General features: G+C 48.4%; 3 protein-coding genes across 3 annotated transcripts; 2 read left to right on the top strand and 1 right to left on the bottom strand.

The window, feature by feature from the left end:
- Positions 1-1,501: 1,501 nt before the first annotated feature.
- LOC6050612 (bifunctional glutamate/proline--tRNA ligase) lies at positions 1,502-7,680 on the top strand. Its single transcript, XM_038248424.1, has 6 exons — positions 1,502-1,707; positions 1,801-3,719; positions 3,776-4,000; positions 4,421-6,274; positions 6,334-6,451; positions 6,513-7,680. The coding sequence occupies exons 1-6, from the start codon at positions 1,665-1,667 to the stop codon at positions 7,484-7,486; spliced, it is 5,133 nt and encodes a 1,710-aa protein (XP_038104352.1). The 5' UTR covers positions 1,502-1,664; the 3' UTR covers positions 7,487-7,680.
- On the bottom strand, positions 7,496-9,682 carry LOC6050614 (NAD-dependent protein deacetylase Sirt2). The gene is made up of 3 exons (XM_038248476.1): positions 9,039-9,682; positions 8,245-8,981; positions 7,496-8,188 (listed from the first exon to the last, which is right to left on the bottom strand). Exons 1-3 carry the CDS (start codon positions 9,490-9,492, stop codon positions 7,973-7,975), a joined length of 1,407 nt encoding a protein of 468 aa, XP_038104404.1. The 5' UTR covers positions 9,493-9,682; the 3' UTR covers positions 7,496-7,972.
- A 1,901-nt stretch (positions 9,683-11,583) lies between these two features.
- On the top strand, positions 11,584-12,841 carry LOC6050615 (splicing factor U2af 38 kDa subunit). The gene is made up of 3 exons (XM_001867155.2): positions 11,584-11,757; positions 11,863-12,017; positions 12,099-12,841. Exons 1-3 carry the CDS (start codon positions 11,714-11,716, stop codon positions 12,647-12,649), a joined length of 750 nt encoding a protein of 249 aa, XP_001867190.1. The 5' UTR covers positions 11,584-11,713; the 3' UTR covers positions 12,650-12,841.
- The last annotated feature ends 3,596 nt before the right edge of the window (positions 12,842-16,437 follow it).

A 16,437-nucleotide genomic window follows, 5' to 3' on the forward strand; every position in this document is an offset into this window, starting at 1 on the left:
TTGATGACTTATTTGCGCTATTGAGAACATATGTTGAACCTTTTATCCAGACTTTATTCAAAAATGGTACGGGAATTAGGTTTGGGAGCGACCGTGACTGACTGGTTACGGTGTTCGCTTTGTAAGCGAATGGTTCTGGGTTCGATGCCCATTTGCTCCCAACGAGAAAGTTTAGAACACAGAAATTTTAAATGATTAATATGAATGAAAAATCAAAGCCACTCGAGGCGGGGTTCGATTCCCCGTCCTTTGGGTTGGTAAACCAAAAATCTCGGAGCGTATGGTAGTGTCCCCACGCTTCTTCCTCAAGGTTATTGTAAGACTTATAGTAACCTTGCTTCTTCCTCCCCTGTCGATTCAGAATTGTGTTGTTGTTCGAACACTCTGTGCTTAAACTCAACCCAATTCAAACGAATAATGTCTCTGCGATACGACTTTACTGAGTAGGCCTGGCCGCTTTAACGCTTGTGATGTTTCAATGCATTCTAATGCAATGGCGCACTACAGATGTTAATAAATAACAAGAAGAGTGCTAGGCGTCATCTAACCTAAGGCACTCTCCAGGATCCCTTCGAAAGATTGGATCTGATTAGATTAGATTAGAAATGGTACGGGAATTAGGTTTAAAAACACGGTTGTGGTATAAACAGAAAGAAAAAGAAATCTGTCTCGTACATTTTCTCACTGAAAATAATTTTATTTAATAACAGTTTTGAAAATTTCATTACAGCCACATAAGCCTTCACGACAAAGGGGAGTGGGTATAAAAAAAGCATTGAAGTTGAGGTCCAAAAAACTTTAAAAAAAATCTTGAATTTGCTCGCATTTACGTAAATCTTGATCAACTGCAATGCTCTTAGTTGCATTCGAAAGGTATTCTGGAACTCTTCACAATGTGCCATACACAACTAGAATTAGTTTGACTTTTCTCAAAGCTGTTGCAAATTACTGTACAAAATAAATATTTTTAAAAACTTACCTTACCTTTTTGCAACAGCTCCGACACCCTTACTCCCTCAGGTCAAAAGTTAGGGAATTCCTACGGTATTAACTGTTTGACCAATCGTAGTTTTTGCGTGAGTTTTTCTCATAGTTTAACGAAACTTTTTACATTGTTTACTTTTTGCCAACAAGACGGCACTTTTTGGTCTCAATTTTGACCTATTCGAAATCCTTGGGAAATTCCAAGAAAGTTTGAAATCTAGTTGTTTTTTTATGAGGTCCTAAAAAAAAAATTTCTTTTTGTGTGTTTTGAAACCGCCACGAGTCAGGGGGTTTCAAAAACTCAAAAAAAAAGAAACTCTTGTAAAACATTCGATGCTGAACATATTGAATTTTTCTTTTTTTTACAATCTGCTACCCAAATTTAGATACTGTTGGATTGTAAACCAAAATTTGGTTACACAAGATTGTCTTACATTGAACGAATTCGCGAACAAGCGTGCAGCCCACACTCAATATTTACCCATTTCTTTTGAGCGTGTTCCTCCGGGCTCACCGCATCTGTCACTTTCACTTTTCACTCGCCGAGTTGGTTGTCTCGTCAGCGCACACGTTTTCAGCACTTTTGCTGCCGAAAAATATTTTTGCGGTTTGGAAAAGTTTGCAAATTTCTCTGGTTGAACTCTCCGCGTAACACTTGTTCGTTGAAAACCTTGCCCGCGATGGCGACCAAGCTAGTGTCCAGCTACAACGAACCGGCCATCGGTAGGTTGAAAAAAGTGTTCTATTTTTGGTTATAATGTTGGCTTGTGGGAGGTGGGATGATGAAATTTGACGCCCGATTTGCTTTGCTTGCAGGTGGATTGATTGTGGCCGAAGTGATCAAGTCGACAAACCCGATCGAGATCAGCTGGGGCCAGGAGACGTCGATCACGTTCTCAAACCGGACGCTGATTTGCGTGACAAACAATGACGTGCTGCGTGCACTTGCGAGGGACGCCCCCAAGTATCAGTTGTACGGGAAGACCCCGATCGAGCGGACCCAGATTGACCACTGGCTGACGTACACGTTGTCGATGGAGAAGGATCCGGCGGACGAGCTGATGTATTTGAACAAGTGCTTGGCTCCGCTGACGTTCCTTGTGGCGAATCATTTGACGATTGCGGATTTGGCCGTTTTTAACGAGCTGTTCAGCTGCTATGAAGAGTTGAAGGCGGTTGGTATTCCGGTGCACGTCCAGCGATTCTACGATCTTATATCGGCCCAGCCGGCGGTGAAGAGTGTCCTCCAGGGAATTCCGAAGGAAGCGAAGCTGGGCAAAAGGGGCACGACGACTCGTGGGGGAAGTGCGGAGAAGACAACCGAGCGAAAGCAGGAAGGAAAGTTTGTTGATCTTCCGGGAGCTGAGATGGGAAAGGTTGTGGTACGGTTTCCCCCGGAGGCGTCCGGTTATTTGCACATTGGCCACGCGAAGGCTGCTCTGTTGAATCAGTACTACCAGCAAGCGTTCCAGGGCAAGCTGATTATGCGATTCGACGATACCAATCCGGCCAAGGAGAACGTTCACTATGAGAAGGTGATTCTGGAGGATTTGGAAATGCTGCAGATCAAGCCGGACCTGTTTACGCACACTTCGCAGTACTTTGACCTGATGCTAGACTATTGCGAACGGTTGATGAAGGAGGGCAAGGCGTACGTTGACGATACCGAACCGGAGCAGATGAAGAAGGAACGCGACGAGCGCACCGAGTCGAAGAACCGAAGCAACAGCGTGGAGAAGAATTTGCAAATGTGGCGGGAAATGGTCAAGGGTTCGGCGGCGGGGCAAAAGTGTTGCGTCCGCGCCAAAATCGACATGGCTTCGCCAAACGGTTGCATGCGAGATCCGACGATCTATCGGTGCAAAAATGAACCACATCCTCGTACGGGAACGCAGTACAAAGTTTACCCGACGTACGACTTTGCCTGTCCGATTGTTGACGCAATTGAGGACGTAACGCACACTCTGCGAACGATGGAATATCACGATCGCGACGATCAGTTCTATTGGTTCATCGAGGCGCTTGGACTGCGCCGTCCGTACATCTGGGAGTACAGTCGGCTGAATATGACCAACACCGTACTGTCGAAGCGCAAGCTGACCTGGTTCGTCGAGGAAGGCCTGGTTGACGGGTGGGACGACCCACGATTCCCCACGGTGCGTGGCATTCTTCGGCGCGGTATGACCGTCGAGGGTTTGAAGGAATTCATCATCGCGCAAGGATCTAGCAAGTCGGTCGTGTTCATGGAATGGGACAAAATCTGGGCGTTCAACAAGAAGGTGATTGATCCGATTGCGCCACGCTACACTGCGCTGGAGATGGAAAACCGTGTCGTGGTGAATGTTGCGGGCGCCAAGCTCGAAGCTGTGCAAGTTCCTGTTCATCCCAAGAATGCTGACATTGGTACGAAAACGGTCTGGCTTGGTCCGCGTGTGCTGATTGATCAAGCCGACGCTGTTGAGCTGAAGGAGGGCGAAAATGCCACCTTCATCAATTGGGGCAACATCATGATCAACAAAGTCCACAAAGATGCCACTGGAAAGGTCACCTCCATCGACGCGAGCTTGAATCTGGACAACAAGGACTTCAAAAAGACGCTGAAGCTCACGTGGCTGTGCGAGCAAGACCCCGCTGAATATCCGCCGACGTTCTGCGTCTACTTTGAGCACATCATCGGGAAGGCCGTGCTCGGCAAGGAAGAAGACTTCAAAACCTACATCGGCCATCAAACCAGGGTGAGAACTTAATCCGTCTTCAATGTTGAAAATCTAATCCTGTTCATTTTTCCTAGTCTGAAGCTCAAATGCTGGGCGATCCCGAGCTGAAAAAGCTCAAAAAGGGTGACATCATCCAGCTGCAGCGGCGCGGCTTCTTCAAGGTGGACCAAGCGTACGCGCGGCCGAGTGAGTTCTCCGCGGTGGAAACGCCCGTCGTGCTGTTTTCGATTCCGGACGGGCACGCCAAGGAGCAGCCGACGGCGGGAGGCCCGAAGAAGAATGCCGCGGAGGCGTCCAAGGTAATTCCATAGGTTGCTTGATCATCTCCAATAGACACGTTCAGGTAGAAGCATCGATCAGGCTTTCGAAAGTCTCGTCCGTTTTCAGTTTCTAAAATGTCAAAGCGGTGTAATGCTTGCATGCAAGTTTCATGTTTACGCTACTCGCCACTAGGTGGCGTGCAAGTTACACATGTTCATTCCACTTTCGCACCTGCATGAACTCCCAAATGGCTCGGTAGGCTTGGCGAAACGTAAACCTTTAAGTTCACTAAATACCTTTTGCGCAACGCGCAACACGTTTTGTACGCGTCGACGGTGAAAGTAAATGAACTTTGCCACATTTCAAGTTTTGCTTCGCTGCGCGAAAGAGTTGCGATAGGTTGGAGTTGAAGAATTGTTTTGTAAAATCAAGTTTGTTTATTGACTTTATTGTTTCAGAAAGCTGCCAAGGCTCCTGCTAAATCTACCGATTCTGCGGCTAAGCCAGCGACAGGCGCATCGAACGCAGCTCAACTAAACGACTCGATCGTGCAACAGGGTGACTTGGTGAGGAAGCTCAAGGCAGAGAAGGCAGCAAAGGCCGACATTGATGCTGCTGTGAAGCAGCTTCTAGCGCTCAAGACTCAATTCAAGGAGGCAACCGGACAGGACTGGAAGCCGGGCGTAGCGATCGCGGCACCGAGTAGCACGACAACGAGCGGTAATTCCGGCGAAGCCATCAAAGCAAAGATCGTCGAGCAGGGCAACACGGTGCGTGATTTGAAGACGAAGAAGGCGGCTAAGCCGGAGGTTGACGCTGCGGTGAAGCTTCTGCTTGATTTGAAGGCACAGTACAAGGCGGCTACCGGAAAGGATTGGAAACCGGAGACAGCTGCTGCTGCACCTGTTACGGTGAAGAAGGAGGCTCCAAGCGGTGGTGTCGAGATTAACGCTAAGATCGTCGAGCAGGGCAATACGGTGCGCGATTTGAAGACGAAGAAGGCGGCCAAGCCGGAAGTTGATGCTGCCGTTAAGGTTTTGCTTGACTTGAAGGCACAGTACAAGGCAGCTACCGGGAAGGATTGGAAACCGGAGCCAGTCGCTGCTGCACCAAGTGAAGTGAAGAAGGAGGCTGCGCCAAGCGCTGGTGCTGGTGCCGAAATTAATGACAAGATCGCGAAGCAGGGAGACGTGGTGCGTGATTTGAAGAGCAAAAAAGCAACGAAGCCGGATATTGACGCAGCGGTTAAAGTGCTGTTGGATTTGAAGGCACAGTACAAGGTGGCGACGGGTCAGGACTGGAAACCAGGTGCAACGCAAGCTGCCCCGGCTCAGAAGGCTCCGGCTCCGGCATCCGGCGATAAAGAAGCGGAAATTCTCAACCAAATCGCCACTCAGGGAGATAGCATCCGAACGCTCAAGTCCAGCAAAGCGGACAAGGCCGCAGTTGAAGCTGAGGTTAAGGTGCTGCTGCAGTTAAAGGCCGACTACAAGTCGTTGACCGGTAAGGACTGGAAGCCGGGTACCGTCGCCACACCAGCGGCTCAGCCTGCCAAGCAGGACAAGGAAAATATGGCTCCAACTAACAATGTCCCCGCTGCTGCTGCCGGCTCGGAAAAGGACGTTCTCACTGCCAAGGTGAACGCACAAGGTGAAACCGTAAGGAACTTGAAGTCCTCGGGTGCCTCGAAGGATCAGATCGATGCGGCGGTGAAGCTGCTGCTGGACTTGAAGGCAGAATACAAGAAGGTGACCGGAACGGATTTCCCCGTGGCGGGACGTGCACCGAAGGCGGCCGCACCGAAGAAGGAAAACAAAAAGGAGGAAAAGCCCCAGAAGAGCAAACCGGAACCGGCAAAGCAGAAAGACGATGGCAGTGGTCCGAAGAAGCAAACCCGGCTGGGACTTGAAGCGACCAAGGAGGATTGTCTGCCCGAGTGGTACTCCCAGGTCATCACCAAGGGTGAAATGATCGAGTACTACGACGTGTCCGGGTGCTACATCCTGCGCCACTGGTCGTTTGCCGTGTGGAAGGCCATCAAGGCGTGGTTCGACGCGGAGATTACGAAAATGGGCGTCAAGGAGTGCTACTTCCCGATCTTTGTGTCGCGAGCTGCGCTGGAGCGCGAAAAGGACCACATTGCCGACTTTGCTCCGGAGGTGGCCTGGGTCACCAAGAGCGGCGAGTCGGACCTGGCGGAACCGATCGCGGTGCGTCCGACGTCAGAGACGGTCATGTACCCGGCGTACGCCAAGTGGATCCAATCGTACCGCGATTTGCCGATTCGGTTGAACCAGTGGAACAACGTTGTGGTAGGTGCTTCTTCGTAGTCCACTTTGTGATGGGTAGCTAACCTGTGATTTTGTTTCAGCGCTGGGAATTTAAGCATCCGCAGCCGTTCCTGCGCACCCGTGAATTCTTATGGCAGGAAGGACACACCGCGTTCGCGACTCAGGCCGAAGCCACCGAAGAGGTGCTGCAGATTTTGGGTGAGTTTAAAAAAATTTCGCTTTTTAGGATTTTAATTCACGACCTTCTCACATTTCCCAGAATTGTACGCTCAGGTGTACACGGACCTGCTGGCGATTCCGGTGGTCCGCGGGCGTAAGACGGAAAAGGAAAAGTTCGCCGGCGGAGACTTTACGACCACGGTTGAGGCGTTCATTTCCGCGTCGGGACGGGCCATTCAGGGAGCTACGAGTCACCATCTGGGGCAGAACTTTTCGAAAATGTTTGACATCGTGTACGAGCATCCGGAGACGAAGGAGAAGGAGTACGTGTATCAGAACTCGTGGGGCATAACGACGCGCACGATCGGTGTGATGATCATGGTCCACGCGGACAACCAGGGTCTGGTGCTGCCGCCGAGGGTGGCGTGCATTCAGGCGATCATTGTTCCGTGCGGAATTACGGCCAACACGACCGATGAGGAGCGCAAGACGCTGTACGACAACTGCAAGGAGCTGGAGGCCGAGCTCGTGAAGGCGGGAGTTCGCTGCGAGGGTGACTACCGGGACAACTATTCGCCGGGATGGAAGTACAATCACTGGGAGCTGAAGGGAGTTCCGATTCGCGTTGAACTTGGCTTCAAGGACTTGAAGAACAAACAGTTCGTTGCGGTGCGACGTGACACCGGCGATAAGATTACGGTGAAACGTGAAGCCGCCACCGTAGACATCCAAGCCCTGCTGGAAACGATCCACGCCAGTATGCTGAAGAAGGCCGAGAAGGATCTGGCGGACCATTTGAAGGTCACCAAGAAGTGGGATCAGTTTACCGAGCTGCTCGAAGCGAAGAACATTATCATGGCTCCGTTCTGCGGCGAGACCCCGTGCGAGGACAAGATAAAGGCGGACAGTGCCCGTGATGATGGGGAAGCGGAGCCTGGAGCACCGGCCATGGGCGCCAAATCGCTGTGTATTCCTTTCGAGCAACCGGCCCCTATCGAGGCGAACGACAAGTGCGTCCATCCAGCCTGTGGACGCAAGGCCAAGTTCTACACGCTGTTTGGTAGAAGTTATTAAAGAGACGCATTTCCCATGATAATAATTTATTCTCTTATCGTCAGTAATGTGGTTATCTTACTGTTGTGTTTTCCTTTTCCGCAAACACCTAACCGTCTACTATTGCTCGATTCGTAAAATTGGCGTAAAGCATATAAAGCAGAATCGGCTTAATTAAAACGAACTACTTTAAAGTGAGTTTCACAATTACAACATTCTACTGTGGTTTGCTTTGTCAGTCCGAAACGTCCCAAATTCTGACAAATATCTATCATCATTGTCAACGCTGTTAAAAGCTCTCTCTACGTGTTTGATTGGTTAATATTTCTACTTGTGTTCAATTGAAAATTTATAAACTTGTCCCTCACTATTATGCGCGCTCCGTCCTTGTTGGTGTTGCCCTTGAACTGTGTCTCCCTTAACATTAATGGTGGCAAAGGTATCTTTTGCAACAATTTCTAATCTTCCGTTTTGTACCCGTCGTCGTCCAACTTGCTACTGCAAGCTCTAATCTTCGATATTCTTTTCCGCGACCTCCTTGGAAGCCTCCTCGAAGATGGCGTCGATGGCGGCGCTTTTCTCCGATGCCTCGGGATCGCTTTCCGAAGCAACACTCGTCGTCGCCGATGTTCCGGCAGTTGCGACAGCGACGGTTGCGCCCTGCGGGGGATGCTCCAGGTCTATTTTGGCATGCTCTCGTTCGATCAGCTCGCGGAGTTCGTCCTGAAAGAAGATATTATGAATTATTCTAGCCTATCTCCTCATTCTTCAGATCTTACCCCAAGTCCAAGCTTGTCCGCCAGGAAGAAGCAGCCGTCGTCGCAGTCCCCGGTCCAGGCCACGTCTCGCCGATTTCCCGGCAGATCAAAGCACAGCCCCTCGCCGAACATCATCGCGCGGAAGAAGCCGTATCCGCCGCCGCCGACCTTGTCGCGATTGATGAGAAGCCGAACGCAGTCGTCGTTCACGTACTCGACCAACGAAGCAAACGGTTGCACCGTTAGACTCGTGCCCATTATGATCAGCAAGTCACACTGGGAAAAGTCCTGGTGTGGTAGCACGTGGAAGCGTTCGGGAAGACCCTCGCCAAAGAATACAATATCAGGCTTGATGACCCCGCCGCAGCTGCAGGTTGGGACCTCGTCAGCAAAAATTTTCTCCTTTACAAAGTCCAGCGAGTATGCCGTTTTGCACTGCAAGCAGTGATTGGTGAAGAAGGTGCCGTGCGCCTCCACAAGCTTCTCCTCGCTGATCCCGGCGATCCGTTCCAAAGTATCTATATTCTGAGTATAATGCCGAATCAGCAAGCCCTTTTGTTCGAGCAGCTTCACAAAGTAGTGGCTAGGAGTCGGTCGAAAGTTACCCGGGTATAATTCCTTGGCCAGCCGGAAGAAAGGCTTCGGATTCTGGTAAAAGTATTCCAGCTCGAAGATTGCCTGCGGATAAGGCAGATTGTATTTTTTCATGTTATTGTACAGACCGGTTGTCGGAGATCGAAAGTCGGGAATACCAGCCGCTGCAAAAAAAAAGTCTTAACTTCAAATGACCCAAAATCACGCAACTTTTCCCTCACAAGTGGAAATTCCCGCGCCGACCATCGTAACAATCTTCTTAAAGCCGCCGTTTTTCCAGTGCTTAATCACCCCGTCAATGTCCACTGTCTCAAGGACCCGCTGCTTCCGCGGAGCGCCATCCTTTTCGTCGTAACTGTCCGAGCTGTAGAAGCCAAGTTTATCCGACAAATACTGGCGGATTCGCTCGATGCTAATCGTGCTGTCCGATCCGCTTACGCCCTGATAGTGGTCCTCGTCCTCGCTGTCGTCAAACTGGGAAAAATCCGGCGCGCTCATCGTCGCCGGATTGTTGTCCAGCGAGCTATGGTTGCTGTCGCTGTGTCCGGAAGCGCCGTCGAGCGTCATCTGCCGGAAGCCGGACGAGTTAGATTCCTCGCCCTGGGCCGAGGGCGCTGTTGTTGTTTCTGGCATTGGCTGAACCATCGGTGGAGTTTCGGAATTTTCCGCTGACATTATTAAGCCGGACGCGTGACGAAAGCTGAAGATTAGCCTGTGGAAGTGCCGGCGTCCTTGTAGCAGGTCGAGAAACGCGGTTTTTAAGGTTTGAGAGCCCGTTTTGTGCGCAATTTGTTAAACTTTACAAAAAATAAACAAGAGAAATCGGATGCCGCGATGCTGATTGCTGAATGACAGAACCAATGACAATGCACGCTTAAGAAGAATCACTCAGATTTGAGTTACATACACCCTTATTTATATATTCAAATAACTGATTTTACGTCAAAACCGGACCTACACTCAAAATCAGAACTATGCCTAAAAAGAGTATACTTTCTATCCTTTTTCCCAATTCAAATGTCGGCATTCCTGAATAGGTATAAAGAACCTGGACCGTAATATTAATAATTCTAGATTACTTTTTCAAGACAACCAATGCGCCATGGGTTTCCTATGTACATTTGACCTTTTGAAAAGTAATCGGGAATTATTCAATACAATAGAGTTTTATGACGTTTCGCGTACGCACACTAGCGCACCATTTGGGTTTGCCGGCTGACAAAATTTAACCTCACTTTATTTTCGTGTACGTACACGCAATACATACGCACGTAGAATGCTCTATTGAATTCTGTTTATGGGCCGGTATGCTCTTCAAAAGAAAGGGGGTCAAGAAACAGCTTTACGAACGGCAGAACAAAAGAGAGGGAACGTTTTCTTGGGGCATTTCTTCCACCTCTCTGGCATGCTTTCGCTACCGCTGCTGCCCATTTGAAATATTTCTTGACCGGTCTTTTCCGAAGTGCATACACACACAAAAATATTACGGTAATGACAAAAGTAACTTACTTTTGAATTATACCTATCCTTGGTATACCTTGAATATTTATTTAGTTTTGGGGGATCCTTACAGCTGTGACTAAAACATTTAGCGGATTACGCACTTCGGAAGGAACCGGTCAAGAAAAAATCAGCAGCGGCAGTGCAAGCAAGTCAGAGAGCGTGAAGAAAAGCCCTAAGAAATCGCTCCCTCTTTTTTGTTCTGCTGTTCGTAAAGCTGTTTCTTGACCCCTTTCCTTCCGATCTGCATACTAGCCTTTTATCTCAATGGATGGAAATAAAGTTTGTTGAAAAAACGAAATGGAAAACAGGAAAACACTCGCAAAAAACCTGTTGCTTTTGCTGGGATAGTAGGGGGATAGGAAGAGGAAAGGATTTCTTAAAAACTATATCACAGTATCACGGCACCAAACTCGATATCAGAGCGTTCTCCGACATCGTGCAACTAGTCCAAAATCGTTGTAGCAGCTTGCTGGTTCAGGTGTCCAGCGATTACGTGATATCCGCCTCCTTGAGCTCGTCCGTCGGAAAGTTAAACGGCAAGTCCAGCATCATTTTAAAGGATCTTGTTTTGGCGCGTATGCAGCTTTTTGCGGCGAGTTAATAAGCTCCAGGCTCTCTATTTCAATACATTCAACCCCCGTTGGTTGGACTCAAGGCTTTCTAGGCCCAACTTAAAAACTATAATGTGTGTGTGTGTGCGTGCGCCGAGCTTCAGTGACCCATTTCTACGCAGGCTAGCCGAGTGCGAGGTCCCTCAGCTTGAACCGGCAAGCCCCTCCCTAAAGAACGTTTGCATTAATCGAGGCCACTGCTGCACATTTGAATATTTTTTTGAAAAAAATCTTCCTTCCGAAGTGCGTATAAATATCGCAGGGACGCGTCGAGCCCCAGCTCGACTTTTATTAGCATCAGCAGGACACTGTGACGGATATTAAATAATAAATAAATTTTATTATCTTGTTTATTGTTTTTGAGTTAAAAATCTAGAATGCCATGATAAAAAATTTTGCGAGAGAGAGAGAAAGTAGATATCTGAGGCAAACAATCAAATTTCTGTGTCACCCCGTTGTTTGAACGTGTTTGTAAATTTTCTGCTAGAAAGCCTAATTTGCTGATTATATGCCAATTCCTTGGCAAAATCACTCGAATTGAATTTTCGTGTAAAACCTGAAAAATCTTTAGCATTCCTGCAGACAAACTGTATTTTACAAGGAAATCTGGCAACACTTTCCCCTTGCCATCAGTCTTGTCAAACTTTTGTCAGCCACCCGGTTCGCCATTTTTATTGCGAGCTTCTAGAAAAAAAACGCTTGGCTACCTCTGTCGCAGGAACAAAATCGGCCGGATTTACTCGTGATACATCTTCCCGGAGACACCAAGTTAGTGGGAAACGATGGCCGAGTATCTTGCCTCGATTTTTGGCACAGAAAAGGACAAGTAAGTAGTCGCTTTTCAGCAAAAAAATTCGGCCATCACCATATGTGTTGACGCCGCGCCATAAAAATTGCTTAAATGCTTGATTGTTGTGCGTTTCTTTTTTAGGGTCAACTGCTCGTTTTACTTCAAGATCGGAGCGTGCCGCCATGGGGACCGCTGCTCTCGGATCCACAATAAACCGACGTTCTCGCAGACCTGCCTGCTGCAGAACCTCTACGTGAACCCTCAGAACTCGGCGAAATCCGCCGACGGAAGCCATCGTAAGTGAAACAGTAAAACCCTGCTAGTCGGGCACTGGTTAGTAATTAACATGTTTTTTTTTTGTTAAAAAATATTTTTAGTGGTGGCCAACGTATCGGACGAGGAAATGCAGGAGCATTATGACAACTTTTTCGAGGACGTATTTGTAGAGTGCGAGGACAAGTACGGCGAAATCGAGGAGATGAACGTGTGCGACAATCTGGGTGACCATCTGGTGGGCAACGTGTACATCAAGTTTCGCCGCGAAGAGGACGCCGAACGGGCGGCCAAGGATTTGAACAATCGCTGGTTCGGCGGCCGTCCCGTCTACTCGGAGCTGTCGCCGGTGACGGACTTCCGTGAGGCGTGCTGCCGCCAGTACGAGATGGGTGAGTGCACTCGTTCGGGGTTCTGTAACTTCATGCACCTGAAGCCGATTTCGCGCGAGCTACGGCGGTACCTGTACTCACGCCGACGTGGCCGCTCCCGCTCGAAATCTCGATCTCCGAAGCCACGAGGTGGTGGTGGTGGTGGTGGTGGTGGTGGTGGTGGAGGCGGCGGCGGTGGCCGTGATCGTCGTCGGTCCAGAAGTAGAGATCGCAAGGGAGGTCCGGACGGTAGGAATGACAATGGGCGCAAGGGACGATACTAGAGAGAAAGCAAGAGCAGCAGGAGTGAATGATTCATTGCACAGCATTGTGCACAATTTAATTTTAAAGCCTATTGTGTGTATGGTGGGTAAAATAACGACATTAGACGATTTACTTTCGCGTGTCACATTAAGTTCAGTTAGTTTTTGTAACATTTGATTTAACGATACTGAAGACAATTCCTGTAAAAATAATTGCCTTGTGTAATCATTCATCCGAAATTCCTTTGCATTGTTAGATCCCGTCTACATCAGTAGTTCCAGTGCAGTTCAGGAAGAGCCAGAAGAGTTGCTGTCTGAATTTCAACAAGTCACCATGGTCAAACTCAAGGATACCGTTCGATCGCTTAAAGACTCTGTACTGCCGTTCTACGCATAATTGTCCCATGTTCAAAGAAGTGCAACTGAGAAAAACTCGATTGAAATTTTTCGACTGATTTCTGTGTTTCTACGCATAATTGTCCCGTGGGTTCCTATTCGCCCTATGTGTCCCTAATCGCCCCAGTTAGCAGTTTATCACCCTTATTTGTGATTCTCTTGCTATACAACAGGTAAACAAGACATAATGCTTGGTAAAACTAATGATTCCATGTAAGAAAATACTTGGTGGGACAATTATGCGTAGAAGTTTAACGATGGGACAAACAGACTTGATGTTGTTTTCAATGAGTTTCCGAACAAAGTACCAGATTTTATTTGTTTTTCTTAAAGTAAACATCAGACTGAACTTAAAAATGTCATAAAGTCAAAATCGTCCAAAACTGACATGGGACAATTTTGCGTAGAACGGCAGTGCAGGTCTCGAAAACGTGACAAAGCGTGTGATGTTGGGTGCTCTGGGTGTCGTAGGAGGAAAGTTAGATATTAGCAGGTCTTTTGAGACAAGGTGAATTTCCACAACACTGGAAACATACTTTGTTAATTTCAATTTCAAAGGAGCCGAAATCAACGTGTTTGGTTGGGGCGCACGTCTTTACACTATCGCGCTGCGAGTTGTTTTTTTCGCTTATAGTTGCAACCACTCTCCGCGCTAGGCAAATTTTGCCTACTGGCCCGCATCATGAACGAGATGCGTGGCTACCGTAAAAACACGGTGGTGATCGATTTTGGACCGGTTCCAAAAAAACCAACAATAACACAAATCCGCAAGTTCGCCTTCGAGCAGCTAAAACTAGACATCACACAAATTCGCAACCTCCAGCTCAGCATGACCAAGTCATTTGTTTACATCGAGATGAGTCCAGAAATCAGCGCAGAAGAACTGGTGGCAGAGTTCGACATGAAGCTCACTATGACGTCGGAAGATGGAGTACAAACTCCGATCCCGCTGCACACTGCAGATGGAGCTACCGAAGTTAAGATCCACGATCTTCCCCCCTACATGCCCACCCAGATTATCGCGCAACACCTAGCAGAGTTCGGCGAGATTCTGTCCATCACAGACGAGCTGTGGAAGGAACACTTCCCGGGTGTACCGACAGGTACGCGGATTGTTCGCATGAGGATCCGGAAACCTATTCCATCCTATGTCAACATCGGGGAAGAAGTGGGGTACGTTCGTTACCGGAATCAGCGACCTACCTGCAGACACTGTTCCCGCTATCTCCACGTTGGACAGAAGTGTTCTGACGTCAAGAAAGCTATCACGGGCGGTGTTAGCAGCCGTTTGACACTGGCCGACATCGTGTCGGGAGTAAACCCGAGCGCCGATGGAAAACAGACACCCGAAACCCTACCAGCAACACCTCCATTGATGCCACGACCCTCTCTCCCGATCGTGCCGCTGAACGAGGAACAACTCCTTGCCGATGAGGAGGCTCCGGTGATCCCTGAAGGCACAATCGTTCCGGAACAAGAAAGCCCAGAAGAAGAACTCCACCTTCCTCCATCTTCCCGGGAGATGAAAATTACGAGATTTCCAGTGATGAGGACACAAAAATGCAGACGGAAGAAGCCGAATCGGAAGCCGATTCAGCTGAAGGTACAACTGCAGGAAAGAAACGCCCCGCACGACCCAAGTCGCAGAAGAAATCCAAACGGCTGTCCGGATCCAAGTCCAAATCTGGCTCCTCCAAGTAACATCGTTTTCAACCAAATTTTCATCACCATTTTATCTACATCAAACTCCTCATCGTCATCGCAATCTCGCCATTCTTCAACAAACATTTATTCAACGCAACACATAGTTCCTAAAGGTAAAAAGCTCCGGTATATGTCCTGCCGAAGCGTACACAGATACTGCCATCCCACTCAAACCCCCAAAACTGCCCGCAGATCGTCCAAGCATTATGCACCTGGTTTCGGCAACCGCCGCACATCGTCGTTGCTCGTCGGCCCGCCGTTGAGGACAATATACCATCACGCCGCTTCATCTGTTCTCATAGGTAAGAAGCACAAGTTCAGGTATATGTCCTGCCGAAGCACCTCCAGATACTGCCCTCCGTTCAAAAGCTCTCCAACTGCACACAGATTGCCCGATCGCTCAACACCCGAAACTCGTATCCGCAACAAATTTGGCCCGACGCTGAAGCTGTCGTCTAGAAACGTTCAAAATTCCCCCGGCCGCGCTGCATGTGGAACCCGCAGTCGCAAAACAAACGGCCCGGCGATGAGGACAATATATCACCAAGCAGCTTCACCTATCTTCACAGGTAAGAAGCACAGATATATGTCCTGCCGAAGCACCTCCAGATACTGCCCTCTCTGCAAAAAAATCTCAATTACCAACAGATCAAAAAACCTACTCAGCTGTATGGACGGCCTGCAAGGAAATTCCGCGGCTGATTTTTCGCCTCCTCAATCCTGGGTGATACGCACAACACGAAAGACCAAACTCGCATCATCGTACGGCTCTAGCAGAAATCTGGTGAGAAAAACAACAGTGGTACGTAAAAACAACAAGCATGACAGCATGGCAAAACAGCTGTTCTGACAAACGATTTGTCAGAATCAGTGACTGGGAACAGGTACAAAAACAAAAAGGGTCTCGAAAGAACGTGCGACACCAGCGACATCTGTTGGGCAATAGCAACACTACACCGGCATTTTCCTAAAGGGTCTAAGTGGATTTGAAAAGTTATAATTTCGTATCTATCAACATCAACAACATCACGAGCCAAACTAAGCTGGATGCGCTGGCCAGTTTCATGCGCGCTCACGAAATAGACGTTTTCTTCCTTCAAGAAGTTGAAAATGATACTATAAATATCCCCGGCTACACCATGCTGTACAATATAGACAATCGAAGAAGGGGCGTTGCAATTGGTTTGAAATCTACAGTTGAGCATGTAACGGTTGAGAAATCACTGGACGGACGATTAATCGTCGTACGCTTGAGAAATGGGACAACGCTGTGTAACATCTATGCGCCTACTGGTTCGCAAAACCGCCAGTCACGTGAAAATTTCTTCAACTGCACCTGTGCTCACTACTTGCGCAATCTTTCTGGTCCGCTAATTTTGGGAGGAGACTTTAACTCGATCGTGAACGACCGTGATGCTACAGGTGCCACCCCTAAGAGTGAAATGACTTCACGATTGATGACTTCGCTTGACCTGATCGATGTTTGAAGGGAGATACATCGGAATCAAACAAACTACACTTTCGTTCGAGGAGGTTCTGGTTCAAGACTGGATCGTTTTCTTGTGTCAAAGTCAACAAGAGAGCACCTAAGGACAATCCAACATGCTGTTACTTGCTTTAGTGATCACAAAGCTGTGATAGTGCGCATGGTGATGCCAGTTGCGGGTACAAATATTGGTCGAGGAGTTTGGAGATTGAACGCAGCAACT

This window comes from Culex quinquefasciatus, chromosome 1, assembly GCF_015732765.1.
Source record: "Culex quinquefasciatus strain JHB chromosome 1, VPISU_Cqui_1.0_pri_paternal, whole genome shotgun sequence".
NCBI lineage: Eukaryota > Metazoa > Arthropoda > Insecta > Diptera > Culicidae > Culex > Culex quinquefasciatus.

Coding starts and splice junctions, on each gene's coding strand:
- LOC6050614 (XM_038248476.1), bottom strand. CDS start 9,492: ATGTCAGCGGAAAATTCCGAAACTCCACCGATGGTTCAGCCAATGCCA. Junction 8,982..9,038: donor CGGCGCGGGAATTTCCACTT/GTGAGGGAAAAG, acceptor TTTTTTTTGCAG/CGGCTGGTATTCCCGACTTT. Junction 8,189..8,244: donor CGGACAAGCTTGGACTTGGG/GTAAGATCTGAA, acceptor ATCTTCTTTCAG/GACGAACTCCGCGAGCTGAT.
- LOC6050615 (XM_001867155.2), top strand. CDS start 11,714: ATGGCCGAGTATCTTGCCTCGATTTTTGGCACAGAAAAGGACAA. Junction 11,758..11,862: donor TTTGGCACAGAAAAGGACAA/GTAAGTAGTCGC, acceptor TTTCTTTTTTAG/GGTCAACTGCTCGTTTTACT. Junction 12,018..12,098: donor ATCCGCCGACGGAAGCCATC/GTAAGTGAAACA, acceptor AAATATTTTTAG/TGGTGGCCAACGTATCGGAC.
- LOC6050612 (XM_038248424.1), top strand. CDS start 1,665: ATGGCGACCAAGCTAGTGTCCAGCTACAACGAACCGGCCATCG. Junction 3,720..3,775: donor ACATCGGCCATCAAACCAGG/GTGAGAACTTAA, acceptor CATTTTTCCTAG/TCTGAAGCTCAAATGCTGGG. Junction 6,275..6,333: donor ACCAGTGGAACAACGTTGTG/GTAGGTGCTTCT, acceptor ATTTTGTTTCAG/CGCTGGGAATTTAAGCATCC.